This window comes from Embiotoca jacksoni, unplaced genomic scaffold (genome assembly GCF_022577435.1).
Source record: "Embiotoca jacksoni isolate LCO1_2020_lvr unplaced genomic scaffold, fEmbJac1.0.p SCAF_37, whole genome shotgun sequence".
NCBI classification, from domain to species: domain Eukaryota; kingdom Metazoa; phylum Chordata; class Actinopteri; family Embiotocidae; genus Embiotoca; species Embiotoca jacksoni.
The window spans coordinates 3,606,291-3,625,613 of record NW_027185389.1 but is presented as its reverse complement, the minus strand read 5'-3'; the positions used below and the strand labels follow the sequence as shown (position 1 = coordinate 3,625,613).

Here is a 19,323-nt window from a genome sequence, read left to right as displayed (position 1 = left end):
AAGTGAATAATTCATTAAAGTTGAACTTTTTTACAGAGGCATGAAAATAGCATAAATAACATCATAACTCTTGACATTTTCCTGCATAATGAGTCGCTCTACTTTAAAGTGCTTTGTAATAATCCAGTTTACTCAAAGAAATTTTTTTTATTCAACACTTTTGCCTGTAACTTTTGTTTTTTGGTATTTTTTTGATGAGAACATTTCTTCCATCAGAGGAGGAGCTTGTTCCAGTTCTTCAGAGGAACATAAGATGACCTGAAGAGTTTGTCAGTTTATGATTTTAGTTTTCCAATGAAAGAAGATTTCTGTTTCTTCTAAAGACGGCAACTCTGCGATAAAAATAATTGTGTTGAATTTAAAGTTAAAAGCCCCATTTTCTTTGTATTGGCTTGTCACAGCATTTGATGAGCTCATAATTAATCTCCCAAACAGAAGCACATTGATGCCTTATTTTTGACAATCCTGCAGAATAATAATTACTTTTACACAATAAAGAGGAGTATTTTAATTCTGAAATGTTTTTGTTTAAATGTTAATTTTCTTTAAAACATTACATTTTTATTGAATGTGCCGTTTTCACTTTGCAACCAAATCCCTGATGTTCATGTTGATGGATGCAAAATGCATTTGGTCATGATAAACAGCTGGTGGCGCCAATTCACCACTGGTGCACTTAAAATGGCTTCAAGAACACCAGTCTCACCTCAACCAGAGGAAATATCACATCTGGTAGTTTCATCCAGCTGTTGTTTTGTTTTTTTACACATGTTGGATGATATAAATTTGAACACCCATTTATGATTATTATTGCAGTATGAATTTTACTGCATTCTTTTGGGACTCGCCGTGTTTAACGACCTTTTACCAAACTGTATGCTCTAAAAGAGTTGAAGGTCGTCCTTACGAAAACTGCCTCTGAAGGACAGTTTCACCAGTTGATCCACACGAAGCAATCTTTTAGAGCTAAAACTACTAAAAGATTTGTTTTTTCAAAAAAGTTTTACTTCAATCCTAAAATGTTGACTTGGTTCTCAAAAGAATAATAATTTAAAAATAAAACATTTTATGAATTTCTTTGCACCGTGAAAGCGTCAGAAAAAGACGACGAGAGCAGCGTTAACGTTAAAGTTTGGTGTTTTATTGACAGTATGAACACTGCAGAGGCTCGACTGACGGTGAAACAGGAAGCTTCAGCGAGAAGCCGAAACGTTCGGGGGGGGGGCGGGATGATCTGCAGGCCAGGAGAGAAGTGATGCCGGTCAGTATTTATAACGTTAACGTGGAGTTTGTTTCATAAGTAAAAAAAAAAAATAAAAGCCTCAAAAACACTTAAACTTTAGAGTTCAGTGGTTAAAATCTTAAATTTAGATGTCTTTAAATGACTAAAATCTGTTTTTACTTTGTAAAAGTGGTCAGGAGGCAGAAAATGAAAGCTCCCAGTCTGGTTTAAACCAAATCTGTTCATTAATTCTATAAAGAACATACCACCACGACGTTTTAGTACGTTTTCACTTCATATTAACTGCAAACTGGTGAACGACGTAGAATCTGTGTCGATCTTTAAGGAGATCAGAGTTTTAAAAGGGATTAAAATCTACGTTACATCATAGAAAGGAATTTCAGTTTGAGGCGTTTTAGATTGGAAACCAAAGGTGATCCTTTTTTAAGTTAGATTAACTAAAAACGCATTTGTTCACTAGAGGCAGTAGAACCTCCAAAATCAAAGAGCTGTTTGGAGCAGGAAGTGACCATATTTGAATGAGCTGGGGGAGGAGCCAGCGGTGGATCTGACCGATCTGATTGGAAACCTGACGATACTACGTCCCGTCCACCGATAGCTGTAACCTGACTGCACCACAGGCCTGTCAATCAAACAGACACGCCCCCAAAAACAGGTCTTCTTGAATCTTCTTTTCTAATGAATGAGGGATTATTTTCAGATGGACCTCCAGAAAACTAATAAGAAGGAGTGACTTTAGCTAACAACACCGAGATAACTGATGGACACATTTTATTCACTTTGGATTTGATGAGAGAAGTTGAATGGGAGTCTATGGAGCCGGAGGCTTTTTGGAGCCGACCTCTAGTGGCACTCGCTGGTATTGCAGCCTAAAGCCTCATTTTTCAGATCTGCAAGCTACGAACACTTTTATAAACGGTCTGCGTTCAAGTCGTCCTTCGTCAATCTGCACGTAGAGAAACCGTTCCGTACCTTGGTTTTCATGGTGGGCGGGGCCAGAGCCGTGATCTCCTTCTGCATGCGGTCGGCGATGCCGGGGTCCATGGTGGTTCCTCCGGACAGCACCGTGTTGGTGTACAGGTCCTTACGGATGTCCACGTCGCACTTCATGATGCTGTCGTAGGTCGTCTCGTGAATGCCGGCCGACTCCATCCCTGAACACACACAGCAGATAGATTCACGGTTACCACGGTTACCAGACACTCCGGGGCGTCCGGTTTGGACCGTCGCGGCGGCTCGTTACGCACCGATGAACGAGGGCCGGAAGAGCGTCTCCGGGCAGCGGAAGCGCTCGTTGCCGATGGTGATGACCTGTCCGTCGGGCAGCTCGTAGCTCTTCTCCAGCGACGAGGAGGTCGACGCCGTCTGCATCTCCTGCTCGAAGTCCAGCGCCACGTAGCACAGCTTCTCCTTGATGTCGCGCACGACCTCACGCTCGGCTGGAGGTCAAACACAAAAACAATGAATTAGTGCACTCTACAAAAACATCACCAAGTGGGTCGTTTCTATAACTTGAGGTTAACTTGAGTCTGAGAAGAAATGATTGATGACGCCAGCAGGAAGTAAACTCATCTGGTCATGTGACCTTTCACACTGGTTACGACTGATACATTTAATCAAGATTATCCTTTTTATTTTTAGTTTTAAAAAACAGATGAATTTCTTGCTTAAAGCCAAACATCAACAATGCAGTCAAGTTTAATATTCATTTATTTTTTTTTAAATCAGCCTCATTGGAGAAAATTGGACTTTGAAGGAATAAACTTTCTTTAGCTTTGATAGATTTGTATGAAAATGTTCAGTTTTTAAAAGGAAAGTCGTATTTTAAAGTGTTTGTTTTAGATCTTAAGCGATTATTTCCCAGAATGCACCACGTGTTCACATTCTCGTGTTGGTCTGCCTGTAGTTCCTCTAACTGACCACTAGATGCTGCTGCAGGAGCGCTCCTGAGTCGGCGGCGTCTCACCTGTGGTTCTTCCGGAGGCGTACAGCGACAGGACGGCCTGGATGGCCACGTACATGGTCGGAGAGTTGAAGGTCTCGAACATGATCTGGACCAAAGAGAGAGGAGGAGGAGGAGGAGGATGTCACCATGGAAACCACAACAACCGCAGGAAGAATGTATTTAAATAAATAAATAAAATAGAATAAAATAAATAAATAAAATAAAATAAAATAAAATAAAATAAATAAATAAAATAGAATCAAATAAATAAATAAAATAAAAAGCCCCTCGTTTCCTGCTCTTCCTTTTTTAGTTTTACACCAGGACTTCAGGACTCGTCTCACCTGCGTCATCTTCTCCCGGTTGGCTTTGAGGTTGAGTCAGCAGGACGGGATGTTCCTCCGGCGCCACGCGCAGCTCGTTGTAGAAGGTGTGATGTCAGATCTGCAGACGGCAGCAGCTCGGTTTCAGTCAGTTTGTACTGCAGCTTGAACGTGTAGGTTTTTTTTTAATCATCTAAAACTCGGTATTTTCAAAGTAAAAGCCGCCTCACCTTCTCCATGTCGTCCCAGTTGGTGACGATGCCGTGCTCGATGGGGCACTTCAGGGTCAGGATGCCTCTCTTGCTCTGAGCCTCGTCTCCCACGTAGGAGTCCTTCTGTCCATCCTCACCATCACACACACACACACACACACACACACACACACACACGCACACACGCACACCTTGAGTCAGGGACACCCGTGCACACTCACAGCCCAGCGTGCACCGTGATTGGTCCGTACCTGGTGCCTGGGGCGGCCCACGATGGGGGGGAAGACGGCACGGGGGGCGTCGTCTCCGGCGAACCCGGCCTTGCACATACCAGAGCCGTTGTCCACAACGGGGGCGGAGATGTCCTCGTCCATTTCTGGAGGGGAGGGGGGTTTGTAGAGGGGGAAGGGGGGGGGGGGGGCGTACGTTAATACGGTGTGCTGATCGTTTCCACTTCCTGCAGCATCACACATCTGATGACAAAACCCAGGAGTGTGTGTGTGTGTGTGTGTGTGTGTGTGTGTGTTAGGGGGGGGAGCTCCCCTAACACACACACACACACACACACACACACACACACACACACACACACACACACACACACACACACACACACACCAACAACAACCAATCAAACAAAAATATTTGTGTAACATTATTTCACATCATTTCTCCTTTTTAAAATCTAAATCAAACCTCCAGACTTTAATAAATCCTGTTCATGTGTTTAAATTAACTGCTTTACTTTATTTTCTCGTTATAATTTAGTTTTCAGCTGCTGTTAAACTTTCATCTTTTGAGACATGTTCCTCCTTGCAGGTCTTTGTCATCATCTCTAAACTCAGAGTTAAATTAGAATGAGATTTCCTGAGTTGAATTCAAGAAAAACAAAAACATTTCCTGCTTTTAAACTTCTTCAACAAATAGAAATAAAAAGTTTCTCCGTCCTGTATTTCATCTGCAGCCGTTAAACCGGGAGGTAAAGCCTCGTACCTGTGCAGGTGAGTCTCAGGTGAGTCTCAGGTGAGTCTCAGCTGGTGTTGTCCATAAAAGGCAACGTTCTCTGAGCGGCCGCTGCGATTGGTCCAGGTGAGCGGGGCCCGTCAGCTCGCGCCCTGATTGGCTGCGAGGGGTTTCTGTCAAAGGAGACTCGTCTTCTCCACTGTGTCAAAGAAGTCCTGTAATTGGCTCGTCGCGCCGGAAGTTAGCGGTGAGCGGATCCACGTTTGTTCGTCGGGGCGAAGAGGAAAACTTCAGACATGAAAACTGCAGGTTCATGAAAGTTTTGGAGGTGAAACGAACACTTTGAGTTCTTAGTTTTTTCTTCATGTTTGGTTCGTCTGCGGTGTTTTTAAATCGTCCTGCAGAGAACGAACGATGTTCTCTGCAGGTGGAGATCTTAAATCCTTTTTAAAACCCCGGCGGAGTTTAAAGTCAAGAAAATGAAAACATGAAACCTTTTCACATGAAGGTGAAGAAGTTCTCTTCCTGTTCGCTACTGAAGGGCGTTCATTCTGTTTTTCTCATCTCTTGATGTTACTTCAGATGAAGACTGAACTTTTTTTCACCATGTTGTCTGAAACTGTGCGTGAAGTCCTCGTCGTTATTAAAACAACTTACACAAACACTGAAAGCAGTTTCCAGACCGAACGGCACCATCTTCCAGGAGGAGGTGACTTCCTGTCTGCAGGTTTGTGCATGAAAACGCTGCAGAGACCCCCGGTGGCCAAAATAAGGAGCTGGGCCCCTCTGAGGGACGGAAACATGAATATCTGACAAACTGGATTTACAATCATCCTGTTTTACAAGTTGAATCTGTGTCAGCTGATGTCGCCTTCAGTCAGTCCCTCCAGAATAAAATCACAAAAATTAAATCTCTAATTTTTGCAGCAGTTTGCAATTTAGCAAAAATCCTGCAATTTTCCTGTAAAATAAAAATCATGAACAGAAGCGCTGCTCAAAGTATGACATCATGAAGTCAGACTTTCAAACTAAAACTGAATTTATTATCGAAAATAATTTTTCATTTCCAACCATCAAGGCTCCGCCCCCTCTCCTCTCCATTAAAACTAACTGCTGCTAGCAGGAAGTGACGGGGCTTGTGGGAAATGTGGTCTTATGATGGAACGAGGAACATGTTGAATGAGTTTTCTCCACTTCCAGCTGGAAGAAACTGAACTTTGTTTTAGTGTTGAATGAATGTGATTTGAACAGCATCTAAAGCTCTTATTTTGAAGGCAGATGTGTTCTTTGTGTTCTATATTACATCTAAAGCTCTTATTTTGAAGGCAGATGTATTCTTTGTGTTCTATATTACATCTAAAGCTCTTATTTTGAAGGCAGATATGGTCTTTGTGTTCTATATTACAGTCTAAAGCTCTTATTTTGAAGGCAGATGTGTTCTTTGTGTTCTATATTACATCTAAAGCTCTTATTTTGAAGGCAGATGTGTTCTTTGTGTTCTATATTACATCTAAAGCTCTTGAGTCTAAAGTTTTTGAGAAAATCTGCTGCAAAATCCAACATTACTGACAAAACAGAAAGATTACAGGTCAGATATTTCAGCAGGATTATTACCACACATTCCTCTTGGTGGGAAAAAAACAAGTTTCAATTTATTTCCTCCAATTTTTTACAGTTTTACATTTAAAACTTTTAGAAAAATGACGTCACAGTTTTGATGGAAGCATCATAAAAACACTGAAAACATGAAGTCAGTTCAATTTGGAAACAAACATTTTTCTCTCGTGTTGTAAAATTAGAATTTTTCTGTTCGCTGAAAAAAAAAAAAAAAAAAGTTTCCAGCTTTACAAACTGCAGCTTCGTGATTCAGCGGGAAAAAAAGCCGGAGTTTCACAACACGACGAGCAACTTCGTCATCGGACCGACGCAGATGATTTATTCTCTGATCACATGTTTCCTGATTTTAATCATCATTTTGACCGTTTTTATTTAAATATAAAAGTTCTTGTGAAAGAACCAGTTTATACGTTCCGGCGACGAGTCGCTGTCCTCACGACTGTTATTGTTGTTGTTGTTTATTTATTGTAAACTTGTGGAGTGACCTCCTCCGACTCCCCCGACTCCTCCGACTCCGTGTTCAGGTTGTAAACAGACGTTTTTCTGGAATTCAAAGCAGCTGGTTAATTATCGTGTGTTCGCTGGAGGTTTCTTCACATCCTCAGACAGCAGCCAACTAGTCGGTCCAGGCCTTCCTCCCCCTCCTCTTCCTCCTCCTCCTCATCACTGTTTTTCCTCCCCATGACCTTTGAAGCTGAACTCCTGGTCTATAGTTTGTGAAACAAACTTTAAATCTGTCACTTCTCCAGTGTCTAACTCACCTACAGGGTTTCTAGTTGACCACGCCCCCCAGGTGTGACCACGCCCCCTGCTGTGTTTGAAGGTTCTCCCCATCTGTCCTTGTATGGACTGAACTGCAGCTGAGCGGGACGTCCGAGTCCCGACGTCCCGCTCAGCTTCAGGGTTTTCTCTCCTGTTTTTAATGACCTGAAGAATGCAGGAAGCTCCGACTTCATATGTTCAGGATTTACTCACAAAATGTGCAACAAGCATCATAAACGTGATGCAGTTCTATAATAATTTAATTCTTTTGGAAATAAAACAGAGATTTAGTGTAAAAGTGTTTTGCCGAAGACATCGTGCTGCTGTTTTCCTTTGATGGACTTGAAGCTGCAGCAAATTCTACACATTGAACTGAAGCTTTAGAGAGACTTTACATATTTCATAATTACATGTGTGACACACGTTTACCACATGCTGCAACATATCACAGGACAATCTACATAAACTTAAAATATTAAACCATACAAATGTTTCCAATGTGCAAAATAAGAATTTCACATGTGAGTTTTTGCACGTGAAATGTACGTGGTTTTGTTTTGTTTTGTTTTTAAGGGCTAGGAAATACATGTAAAAGTGGGATTCATCAAAGATACACTCAAGTCAGAAAGGCAATTTCTCATTTTTATACTTTGCAGATAATTTTATTTAAAAAACAACAAATATGATGAATTTATCAGATACAATAGATTTTATAGGTTAAACAACAACATCCCCATCTTAATGTGCTCCGTAAAATTGTTGGTTTAAAACCTGCCTCAACAAACAATAACAATGATGTAATCACACTGTATTCATTGTGTTTATACCAGAATACCAAAATGATTAAAAAAAAAAGACCGCTCTGTAAAATGATCCTAAAATCACAGCAGATTTTGATCATAGAAATGAACTGATTGATGTTTCTAGTGATGTCATGATGATTTGTTCCAAATGTTCAGACCAATCAGATCTCTGGGTCAGAATTACTGGTTGTTTAATTCTACATATTATGTTCACACAACTGGGTGAAAATAAAAATCAACCTCTTTCAAAAAACAAAAACAGAACAAAATAATATATTGAAGTACAAATACTGTGTTCCTTTCAAAATAAAGGGAACAAATATTTAATAAAATAAAAATAAATGTCTTTACAGAACGAAAGAAAAAAAATAGAGCTGAATTTTATTTTATTTATTGACTCACTTTAAAATGAATCTGTGAAAACAGTTTGAACAAGGAGACCTGAAGAGATGAAATAAGACGTGAGGACATCGGTGGTGAAGAATATTGATCAGTTTGTAAGTGAATTAGAGATTTCAGCAGCGAGAAACGTCATCACATGATGAGACATTTCTTTCCTTTCTTGTACTTTTCCTTCAGATCTTTCAGTTCCTCATCATGTTTCTCCATCAGAGCTTTGAAGTCTTTGTTGTATTTGTCTTTGAACTCATTGAATTCTTCAGCTTGTTTTCTGGCCTCCTCTTCATGTCTCTTCTTCGTGTCCTCCAGTTGTTTCTTATAGATTTCCTCTAATTCTTGTTTCTTCTTCTCCTCCTGCTCTTTTCTCTTTTTGTCTTCTTCTCTTCTTTTCTTTTCATAATTCTCTCTTTCCTGTTCGTACTCTTCTTGAAGATTCTTCAGTTTTGTTTCCTCCTCCTGACGTGTTCGTTCATCTTCTCCTTGTCGTTTTTCCCACAACTCTCTTTGTTCTTCTTCCCAGGCTTCTTGTTTTTCTCTCATTAATGTTCTCCTCTGCTCCAGTTTTTTGTCGATTGTTTCTTTTTCTTCTGACTCTGATTTGATTTTCGTCTCTACAGATTTCCGTTCTTCTTCCCACTTCTGTCGCTGACGTTCTTCCTGCTGCTTCCATTTCCTCTCTTCTTCTTCTCTGGTTTCCTGATCCCTCTTTCTCTGTTCACGCTCCTTCTGGATGTTTTCCTCCATTTCTTCGAGATGTTTTGCCTTCAGTTTTCTCTCCTTTTCATTTTCTTCTCTCTCTTCTTTCATTCTTCTTTTCATGTCTTCCATTTCTTCCTTGTGTTGTGTTTGAAGCTCTTCCTCCTTCCTCTTCATCTCCTCTTCCTTCTCCTTCAGGATCTTCTCCATCTCCTTCTGTATCGCGGCCTCGGCCTCTTGGAACATCTCGCTGGTGTAGCAGCCTCCTCCGTTGACCTCCACCATGTTCTTGCACTTTGTCATCAGCTCTCTGACTTGCGTTCGGTCGGTGTGTTCCTTGTTATTGAAGACCTGGTATCTCCTGCCGCAGTCGTTTATCAGGTTCTGTAAATTGTCGTCACCGTTTTCGATGTAACTCTCGATGGAGTCGCTGAGATCGTCTCCTCTGGTGAACACGATCATGATGTAATCTGCAGCTTTTTTGCCAAAATACTTCTTGATCAGCTCCACAGATTCTTTTTCCTCCGGTGTGAACCGACCGATCTGCAGCACCAGGACTAACACGTGAGGACCAGGAGACAACAAGCTGATGCACTTCACCAGCTCCTCTTGAATGTCCTCGTTGGACAGAGTCGTGTCAAACAGACCGGGGGTGTCCACCACGATGACGGGCTCACCATCCACCTCTCCTGCTGCCTTCTGGCAAACTCTTGTGATTGACTTGTTGCTGCAAGTAGATTCAAAATGTTTTCTGTCCAGGATGGTGTTTCCAGTCGCGCTCTTCCCGCTGCCAGACTTCCCGATCAGAACCATCCTGAGAGGCTCTCTGCTCTGAGGTCCATCTGTGCTTCTCATCTGACTGTTATGTTTCAGATAGTGAACTTCTTCTTTCAGTCTGGTGTTGATGTTTTTTTGCTCTACAACTTTCTCCATCTGAGCCTTGATGAACATCTCCTTCGTGAAGCATCGGGTTCCCTTAACTTCCATCCTTTCCACAGTCTCCAACATTTCTTGGATCTGCTGTTTGTCTCTGATGTTGACAACAAGGTTTCTCCCTCCACAGCTCTGACAGAGATCCTGGATGTCTTTGTCTTTTGTTATGAAGTTAAGAACATCTGGATGTTTAGGATCTGACTCCATGGTGAACAGAATCAGGGTGAAGTCGTTGACTCGAGAGCTGAATGTGTTCTGGAGGGTCTCCAGCTCTCCCTTGTCTTCATCAGTGAGGGGACCCACAGGTAGGACCAGGATGAAGACGTGGACACCCTCAGGACCACAGAGGGAGACACAGCTGAGTGATTCCTCCATCACCTCCTCCGGAGGTTTTCCATACAAGGCGGGCAGATCCACCAGGGAAACCCGACGTCCACACACCTCTCCCTGATGTTGAACACACTCCGATGAGTCGGAGACTGAACGAAGCTCCGTCTCTCCTAAAATGGCCTCGATGGCTGAAGTCTTCGCCGCTCCTCTCCTCCCACAAACAACCAGGTTCAACGAGGGTTTCATGACTTCTTCAGTGAAGGTGAGGAAGGTTCCTCTGTTCTCATCGGCTGTTTCTTCAATCTTCTTCATCAGTGATTCGTAGTTATCTTCAAACATGTTGTAGTATCTTCCTCCACAGTCTTTAAGGAGTTCCTTCACAGAGGAAGTCATTTTCTTCTTGTGTGTCACGATGACCATCGAGTGCTTTAAGGCATCTCCACCAAACAAACTCAGGATGAACTTCAGTCTGTGTTGGTCTTCTTCGTTAAAGTCAGAAGGTTCCACCAGCAGCAGCAGAACATTTGGTCCTGGAGGACAGAGACTCAAACATGTCTTCATTTCTCTCCTCATCATCTTCTCAGACAGACTGAACACATCTGCTGTTTTCACCACTGTTGTTTGTTTTCCTCTCCACTCTCCACAGGAGGCCACGGTGTGACTGGATGTGGAAGGTTTCTGTTCATGAAAACTTTGGTGTCCGATGATGAAGTTTCCAAGTTTCGTCTTTTGTTCTTCATTTTTCCCGAACAGCAGGATCCTCAGTGAAGACGCTGGAATACAAAAGAGAAATGATACCAGATGAAATGAGATGTGTTCATGAAAACGCCACCAAAGACGAGGTTTGGTACATAAAGTTCAGAGACTGCTCCTGTTGCGTACGAACGGTGAACAGCACCATGACGTGCACGGAGCCGGGCTACACGAGAACCTTAGTGAGTTCAACCTTCTTCGTGAGCACTCCTAACGACTCCTGAACATGATTTCACCATGAGCCTGAAATCTGATCAGTGAGCGCTCATCAAAGTTTGAGAGAGTTTTTCTGATCGACTGTCCTGCATCATGCTGAGGCAGCATGTTCCTGATGGTATTAATATTACAGAAGTGGAAGAAAGCATCCTGGAAACCTGCTTTATTTGGAAGTTAAAGAACCGAGATGATGTCATCAGAGGATCTGTGGTCAGGAGAGGACGTTCTGACTTTGTGTTTATCCAGTGGTGTAATGTCAGCCGTCCTCCAGGGCTCAGAGCTCTTTGTCATACGACACCAGACACAAACTTAACTTTGTCATTAGTCATGAATCAGTGAAAGATGAGAAAAATCAGCCTCCTTCAGATTACAAGAACTCGGTTTCACCACGTAATATTCAGAATCAATGGGAATGTACTCCTGATAAAAACCACAGTTTCAAATATTATATTTGTATATTGATGTGAAAATTAATGTCATTAAAAAAGAGCCCTCAGTGTGTCCGACCTTTAGTTCTATATAGTTTTCATAAACTGTCTGTTCAAGTTGAACCTTCTGATATTTACAAGAAAAAGTGTCATAAATCCAGAAGATTGAATTGATTAAAAGTAAAACGGAGAACAGAGGACATCATTAGATCTGTGACGGATGTACTTTCTGTGAGACGCAGGGATTGGTCCTGACACTGAGTGGTGACGACTAACTTCTTTAAATGATCTCAGACCTGTAAAAATATCACATCATTAATCTGTAGCCTCCTGTTTTCATCTAAAGAGGATTTCTATGTATATTTTTGTAAGTTTTAATTTGCTTTTCAGAATTTATTTTAGCTTACCAGCAGCTTGAACAGCGGCTGAGATAGAAACAGATGTTTTCTTTTGTTGTGAACTCGGATGATCAGCTGCTGAAGAATCTGTTGGATCCTCAGTTGTGTCCTCAAATATTTCATAACTCAGATGTTCTCCATTGTTTTCTTTTACAATTTGACCCAAACGTGTCAACAGCTCTGAACGTTCGAGGTTCTTCTTCCACACGTATCTGTATCTGCACCGTTGGATCAGGTCTTTGAGAGGTGGATGGTTCATATACTCCATCCTACCCTCCTCTCTGGATGTCGATACCTTGAGAGATTTTCTTTCTTCAAATTTAGTACAAACATTCACAAACAAGTCAAGCATGAAGACATTATATTTTGATGGTAAGAGGTCAGAGGTCAAGGTCGATATGACCTCAAATTTGTCATATTTGTCATAAGGTTACTGTACATAACTCCCTAACTTTTACATTAGTTATGACAAAATGTCACAAATTTCTGCTAGTGGCAGCCTGTTACAGCAGCTCCCCGAGTGTGTTCTGTTTTAAGTATTTTTCTTTCTTTCTCCTCTTCGGAGTTGTTTTTTCTTTCACGTGTGTTAAGTGACGGTCAGACAATGGACCGTAACTTTTCCACTTTTCTGGTGGCTCTTCTACTTTTTCCTTCTTTGTAACGGAGAGCTACACACAGTGGACTGGAGCCATTATTTACTCTGGTGATCAGCTGATCGCGCTGAGTAGACCTCTACTGCTGCTGCCCGGAGCGAGGCCTGAAATCCCGGATGAACTTCAAAGAAGACGTCGCGGTTACAGAGCTGGAGCTCAACTGAAGGTGAAGAGGAGGAAATATAAACCATCGGTACCGGAGATCTTAATGGGGAACGTGAGGTTGTTGACCAACAAGACGGACGAGCTCGGCGCGCTGGTAAAGACCCAGAGAGAGTACCGGGAGTGCAGCATCATGTGTTTCACCGAGACATGGCTGCACTCACATCTCCCGGACCACAGCGCGGCCGTACCGGCTTCAGGACTGTTCGGGGGGACGGAGACGTTGTTCGGAGCGGTAAGAAGAAAGGTGGAGGGATTGAAGTCTATGTGAACGAGAGGTGGTGTAATCCCGACCACGTGTGTGAAGGAACGTTTCTGTAGCCCGGACATTGAACTTCTAGCCGTGGGGATGCGCCCTTGTTATTTGCTGAGGGAGTTCACGTCCGCCATTGTTATCGCTGTGTACGTTCCTCCATCAGCTGACGTAGAGGCAGCAGTGGACACCATCCACTCCACTGTGTCTAAACTTCAGACTCAGCATCCCGGTGCATTTTTGTTAGTTACTGGAGACTTTAACCAGTCTGGATAAAGTCCTGCCAACTTTGCACCAGTATGTTAACTGCCCCACAAGGAACAATAAAACTCTGGACTTACTGTATGCTAATGCCATGGATGTATACAGTACTACTGCCCCCCCCCCCCCCCCTTGGTAGATCAGACCACAACCTGGTCCTGCTGACTCCCAAGTATGTTCCTCTGGTGCAGAGGCAGCCTGTGACCACCAGGACTGTGAGGAGGTGGACACAGGAAGCTAAAGACGCCCTGCAGGACTGCTTTGAGTCCACGGACTGGGATGTGCTGTGTGGACCACATGGGGAGGACATCAACAGCAGGACGGACTGTATCACAGAATACATCAAATTCTGTGAACACTCCACCGTACCATCCCGGACTGTAAAATGCTTCCCCAACAACAAGCCGTGGATCACCAGTGACCTGAAGGTGCTTCTTAAGAAGAAAGCAGCCTTCAGGTCTGGGGCAGGGAGGAGCTCAGGAGAGTGCAGCGCCACCTGAAGGAGAAGCTCAGGGAGGTCAAGGACTCCTACAGGAGGAAGCTGGAGGCCAAACTCCAGCAGAACAACGTGAGGGAGGTGTGGACCGGTATGAAGGAGATTACTGGGTTCAAGGGGAGAGAGAGACAACCAGGGGGAACCTGGAGAGGAACAATCAGGGGGAACCCGGAGAGGAACAATCAGGGGGAACCTGGAGAGGAACAACCAGGGGGAACCTGGAGAGGAACAACCGGTGGGAACCTGGAGAGGAACAATCAGGGGGAACCCGGAGAGGAACAACCAGGGGGAACCTGGAGAGGAACAACCGGTGGGAACCTGGAGAGGAACAATCAGGGGGAACCTGGAGAGGAACAATCAGGGGGAACCTGGAGAGGAACAATGAGCTAAACTGTTTCTTCAACAGGTTTAGTTCACCGCCCTCATCTGTCTCCTCCACACCTTACACTTCCCAAACACATCTACTGCCTCCCCTCTCCCCCTCTGTCCCCCCTGGTGAGCTGCATGGAGACAGAGTCCTCAACTCCAAAGGGCTCTTCCACCATAGACACCCCCCCCCACCCCTCTCTGTGACGACTGGCCAGGTTAGGAGACAGCTGGAGAGACTCCACCAGCTCAAGGCTGCAGGACCTGACGGCATCGGCCCCGGGGTCCTGAAGACCTGCCCCGTCCAGCTGGCTGAGGTCCTACAACACCTCTTCAACCTGAGCCTGAAGCAGGAGGAGGTCCCGGTGCTGTGGAAGACGTCCTGCCTGGTTCCAGTCCCTAAGAAGACGACTCCATCTGGCCTCAACGACTACCGACCGGTTGCCCTCACATCTCATGTGATGAAGGTGCTGGAGAGGCTGGTCTTGGCCCACCTCAGGCCGCTGGTGAAATCTTCTCTGGACCCTCTGCAATTTGCGTACCAGCCTCATGTGGGAGTGGATGACGCCATCATCTACCTGCTGCAACGAGCTCAGTCTCACCTGGATGGAACCGGTGACTCTGTGAGAATCACTTTCTTTGATTTCTCCAGTGCATTCAACACCATCCAACCACTGCTGCTGAGTGAGAAGCTACAGGTGGAGGGGGGGTGGAGGGGGTGGACGCATCCACCGTCTCCTGGATCACTGACTACCTGACAGACCACAGTTTGTCCGTCTGGGCAGTGTGCTGTCTGATACGGTGGTCAGTGGTACTGGAGCTCCTCAGGGAACTGTTCTGTCTCCTTCCTGTTCACCTTCTACACCACTGACTTCCAGAACAACTCAGAGTCAAGACATCTGCAGAAGTTCTCTGATGACTCTGCAGTGGTAGGATGTATAAGGGATGGACGGGAGGAGGAGTACAGGGCAGTAGTGGAGGACTTTGTGGAGTGGGCTGGTAGAAATCACCTCCTCCTGAACGTGGCCAAGACCAGAGAGATGGTGGTCGACTTCAGGAGGAAGACGACGGCTCCACAACCGCTGAGAGTTCTGGGAGAGGAGGTGGACATGGTGGAGGAGTACAAGTACCTGGTGTCTCCATGACAACAGACTGAACTGGAAGACCAACATCAACGCTGTCTACAAGAAGGGGATGAGTCGACTCTTTTTCTTGAGGAAACTTCGATCCTTCAATGTGTGCAGCGAGATGTTGGAGATGTTCTACCATCTGTTGTGGCCAGTGAACTGTACTTCGCTGGGGTCTGCTGTGGGGGGGGGGGGGGCAGCATTGGAGCCGGAGACACCAACAGACTTAACAAACTGTTTAAGAAGGCCGGCTCCATCATCGGCTACAAACTGGACAGTCTGGAAAAGGTGGTGGAGAGGAGGACGCTGAACAAATTATTGTCCATATTGGATAATCCTGACCACCCTCTCCACCACCTGCTGCAGGGACAGAGGAGGACGTTCTCCAAAAGACTCCTCCAGCTGCTGTCACAAGGACAGATACAGGAGATCATTCCTGATACAGGAGATCATTCCAGATACAGGAGATCATTCCTGATACAGGAGATCATTCCTGATACAGGAGATCATTCCTGATACAGGAGATCATTCCAGATACAGGAGATCATTCCAGATACAGGAGATCATTCCTGATACAGGAGATCATTCCAGATACAGGAGATCATTCCTGATACAGGAGATCATTCCTGATACAGGAGATCATTCCTGTCCACCGCAATAAGACTGTACAATAACTCACCTCTGGCAAAATCCATCACACAACAATAACACTGTTGTCTGTTTTCTTGTTTGTTAAATATATATATATATATATATATATATATATATATATAAAAAAAAACCTTTGCACAATTGTTTAGTTTAGTTAGTTTTAATTTAATTTAATTATTCTATTTTATTTTATTCTGTTTTACTGTATATACTGTGCATTTTTATATTTAGTATTTTTTTTACTGTTGTTTTATTGCTTTCCTGTATCTATAAATGCCCCTTGTGGGATTAATAAAGTATGTATCTATCTATCTATCTATCTATCTATCTATCTATCTATCTATCTATCTATCTATCTATCTATCTATCTATCTATCTATCTATCTATCTATCTATCTATCTATCTATCTATCTATCTATCTATCTATCTATCTATCTATCTATCTATCTATCTATCTGAGTTTTGACAGATGTGCTTCTAAACTACAAGTTGAATGATCAGGCCATAATCCAAGTTCAGTAGTAATTGTCATGTTTGGAGCAGGATTGTACAGAAAGATCTTTTTTGTGGGCAAGGAGTGGATGATCCTCCTGATGTTGTTGTTGTTGTTATTTAGTTAGCTGGCAGCTACAGAGAGACTGTGTTCAGGTTAAGAGTTTTTCAGAGATGATAATTCTGCACGAGAAAGAGGAAACTATTTAATTAACTAATTAATTTGGTAATTAATTTAGATATAATCTCTAACAGATCATGATATTGTGAATGTGTGATTCTTCTTTTTGTCAAAGGACAAAATTATTCACGTTAAATAATATGTCAGCTGTGATAGAGGACCTTGTTTAACTCAGAGTAATAAAATATGACCGGACTCACCAGGTGTTGCAGTCGCCATGACGACACTCTGCTAGAAACTTCCAACTCTAATTTATCTGGAGACAAACTGTAGGGATGTAAAACAGAAAATAGTTAGATGGTGTTTACTCTGAATTCTTATTACAAACTCAGCAACACACAATTAATCATTTATTTATATCTGTATGCGTTACATTAAAAATAAATCAGGTTTACATAGTGATAATATCTCAGGGCTGATTGTCAGCTAGATGTGAATTTAAGATTTTGATATGACAAAAATCTGAAGTATTTCTTTTCATAATTCATCGTTCAGTCAAATTCCTCATTTACATATTAGTAGGCTGTATTAATTATGTTTAATAACCACTGATCAGATTAAACCCCCTCAGTTGAATTAAGGTGCAACTTCATTGTGATTATTGTAGCCACCAGGGGGCAGCAGTGTGATGGGTCTGACAGAGAGACCATGGATATCTTTGATTATCAGATATCTTTGTTCATCAGATATCTTTGTTCATCAGATATCTTTTTCCTTCAGATATCTTTGTTCATCAGATATCTTAGTTCATCAGATATCTTAATTCATCAGATATCTTAGTTCATCAGATATCTTAATTCATCAGATATCTTTGTTCATCAGATATCTTTGTTCATCAGATATCTTAGTTCATCAGATATCTTAATTCATCAGATATCTTAGTTCATCAGATATCTTAATTCATCAGATATCTTTGTTCATCAGATATCTTTGTTCATCAGATATCTTTGTTCATCAGATATCTTTGTTCATCAGATATCTTTGTTCATCAGATATCTTTGTTCATCAGATATCTTTGTTCATGAAAACATTTAATTTACATATTTCATTTAGTTGGTAACTTGTAGTAAAATCATAATATTGCTTGAATCAGCACCGCCTTTAGAAAAAGTAATTCATCCTTTTAATACTTTAAATGAAAAAGAGATCAGGTTTATGTGTGTTGTTAATATTTCAGTGCTGTTTTATCAGCTTGCTGTTGTACTCTTCTGCCCCCTGGTGGCCGAAAAACCAATCCTGCAGTTTTGCATGACTTTAACTCAGGGACCTGATCTGATTCATGGTTATTGAACATGAGATACAGCATACTGTTGTTCCCCGACAGAAAACCGTCACTCTCCTTGTTTTTGTTGCATTTCTATATTCGGAGCTCGTTTCCCCTCATGTGCTTCAAGTCTTGTAGACTTCCTGTTTTGTCGTCATATTGTTAACCGCAATATATTAACGTGTAACTGAAGACTTGTTTTGGTCACAAATGGTTGAACATGTGGTTTAAAGTCCAGATATACTGAAATATGAAACCGCAGCGTCACACTCGATGTAAGTTAATGATCCCAGATCAACGGTTTCATGGGAATGATTTATTCCTGTTTGATATATTTGAAATGAATACCTGACATGAAGCTGTTGCAGGTTTTTAACATGACTTGTTGCCTGAGTTTAAGAATGAAATCAGACTTCACAGCTTGTTAAAAAGCCTGAATACCGGCTGCAGACTATCTGTTCTGTCATCAGCTTCCTGGAAGCTGCTGGAACTTCAGATTTTCTTGCAGCGCCTTAAAGTTTCCTCAACACCTCCATTTATCACCTTTTATCATCCAAACTTCCTGTCTGACGGTCTCAGTTATTCAAACAAAACCTCTTCTTCAAACTCGCATCACATTTTCTACAATAGGCCTCCGAGTGTATTTTCTATCAGCTGACTACACCCATAGCTGACAGGTGGAGTCACAGGTCTGCAGAGAAACACTTTGTAAAAAAAAGGAAATGGCTGCTACAGTTGATGGACCTTTAGACTGAAATCAGATATGAAGAAAACTAAAAGTAAAAACAAGTCTGATGTGAATTTAATCCGAGTTACAAACACGACACGTCTCAGATTAAAGTCGGAAACAGAACTGATCATATTTCCGTTGTAAAATGAAGCTGCTGTTTCAGACGGTTTGTTTTCTCAATAATGTTTGAATGAACAGAAATCCTTCATTTACTGGTTCATAAAGTTACATTATTCTCACAATCTATCGGCGACATCATTAAACTCCATAAATCCACCTTTAATCCACCAGTTGTTTCACTCACCTGCTGAATTTGTTGCTCCGACATCAGTTCACCTCAAAGTGAAAGAATGAGACGAATGAGGAAGAGATGACGTCACAGAAAAGATCACCTGTCACGAAGGTGTGTTCTTTTATGAGGACAGCTGTTGTAATTTTTTTAATCAACATGTCAACATTCAATTTTGATTCAGTTTTCAAACAGTTTGCTTTAAATTTGATGTTTAAATCTTCATTTCTACTTCAGGTCGTCTTCTCATTTTTTTCTGACTCCACCTGGAAGTATTGATGAAGTCCTGTTGTTCATTTGTTTTGTTTATTGTATTAAAACACAGTTCAGATTCATCACGTTGTTTTTTCATGTTTCACTGCTTCAGGATTCAGTT

General features: G+C 42.4%; 2 protein-coding genes across 2 annotated transcripts; both read right to left on the bottom strand.

The window, feature by feature from the left end:
- Nucleotides 1-903: 903 nt before the first annotated feature.
- On the bottom strand, nucleotides 904-4,097 carry LOC138208273 (actin, cytoplasmic-like). The gene is given in 9 exon segments (XM_069166038.1): nucleotides 904-918; nucleotides 1,085-1,234; nucleotides 2,216-2,397; nucleotides 2,491-2,682; nucleotides 3,210-3,294; nucleotides 3,533-3,569; nucleotides 3,571-3,632; nucleotides 3,742-3,855; nucleotides 3,975-4,097. Coding segments are annotated over 9 exon segments (960 nt in total).
- Nucleotides 4,098-7,716: 3,619 nt separating this feature from the next.
- On the bottom strand, nucleotides 7,717-18,995 carry LOC138208393 (GTPase IMAP family member 8-like). Its single transcript, XM_069166233.1, has 3 exons — nucleotides 18,963-18,995; nucleotides 16,865-16,931; nucleotides 7,717-10,999 (listed from the first exon to the last, which is right to left on the bottom strand). The coding sequence occupies exons 2-3, from the start codon at nucleotides 16,881-16,883 to the stop codon at nucleotides 8,403-8,405; spliced, it is 2,616 nt and encodes an 871-aa protein (XP_069022334.1). The 5' UTR covers nucleotides 16,884-16,931; nucleotides 18,963-18,995; the 3' UTR covers nucleotides 7,717-8,402.
- Between the last annotated feature and the right edge of the window lie 328 nt (nucleotides 18,996-19,323).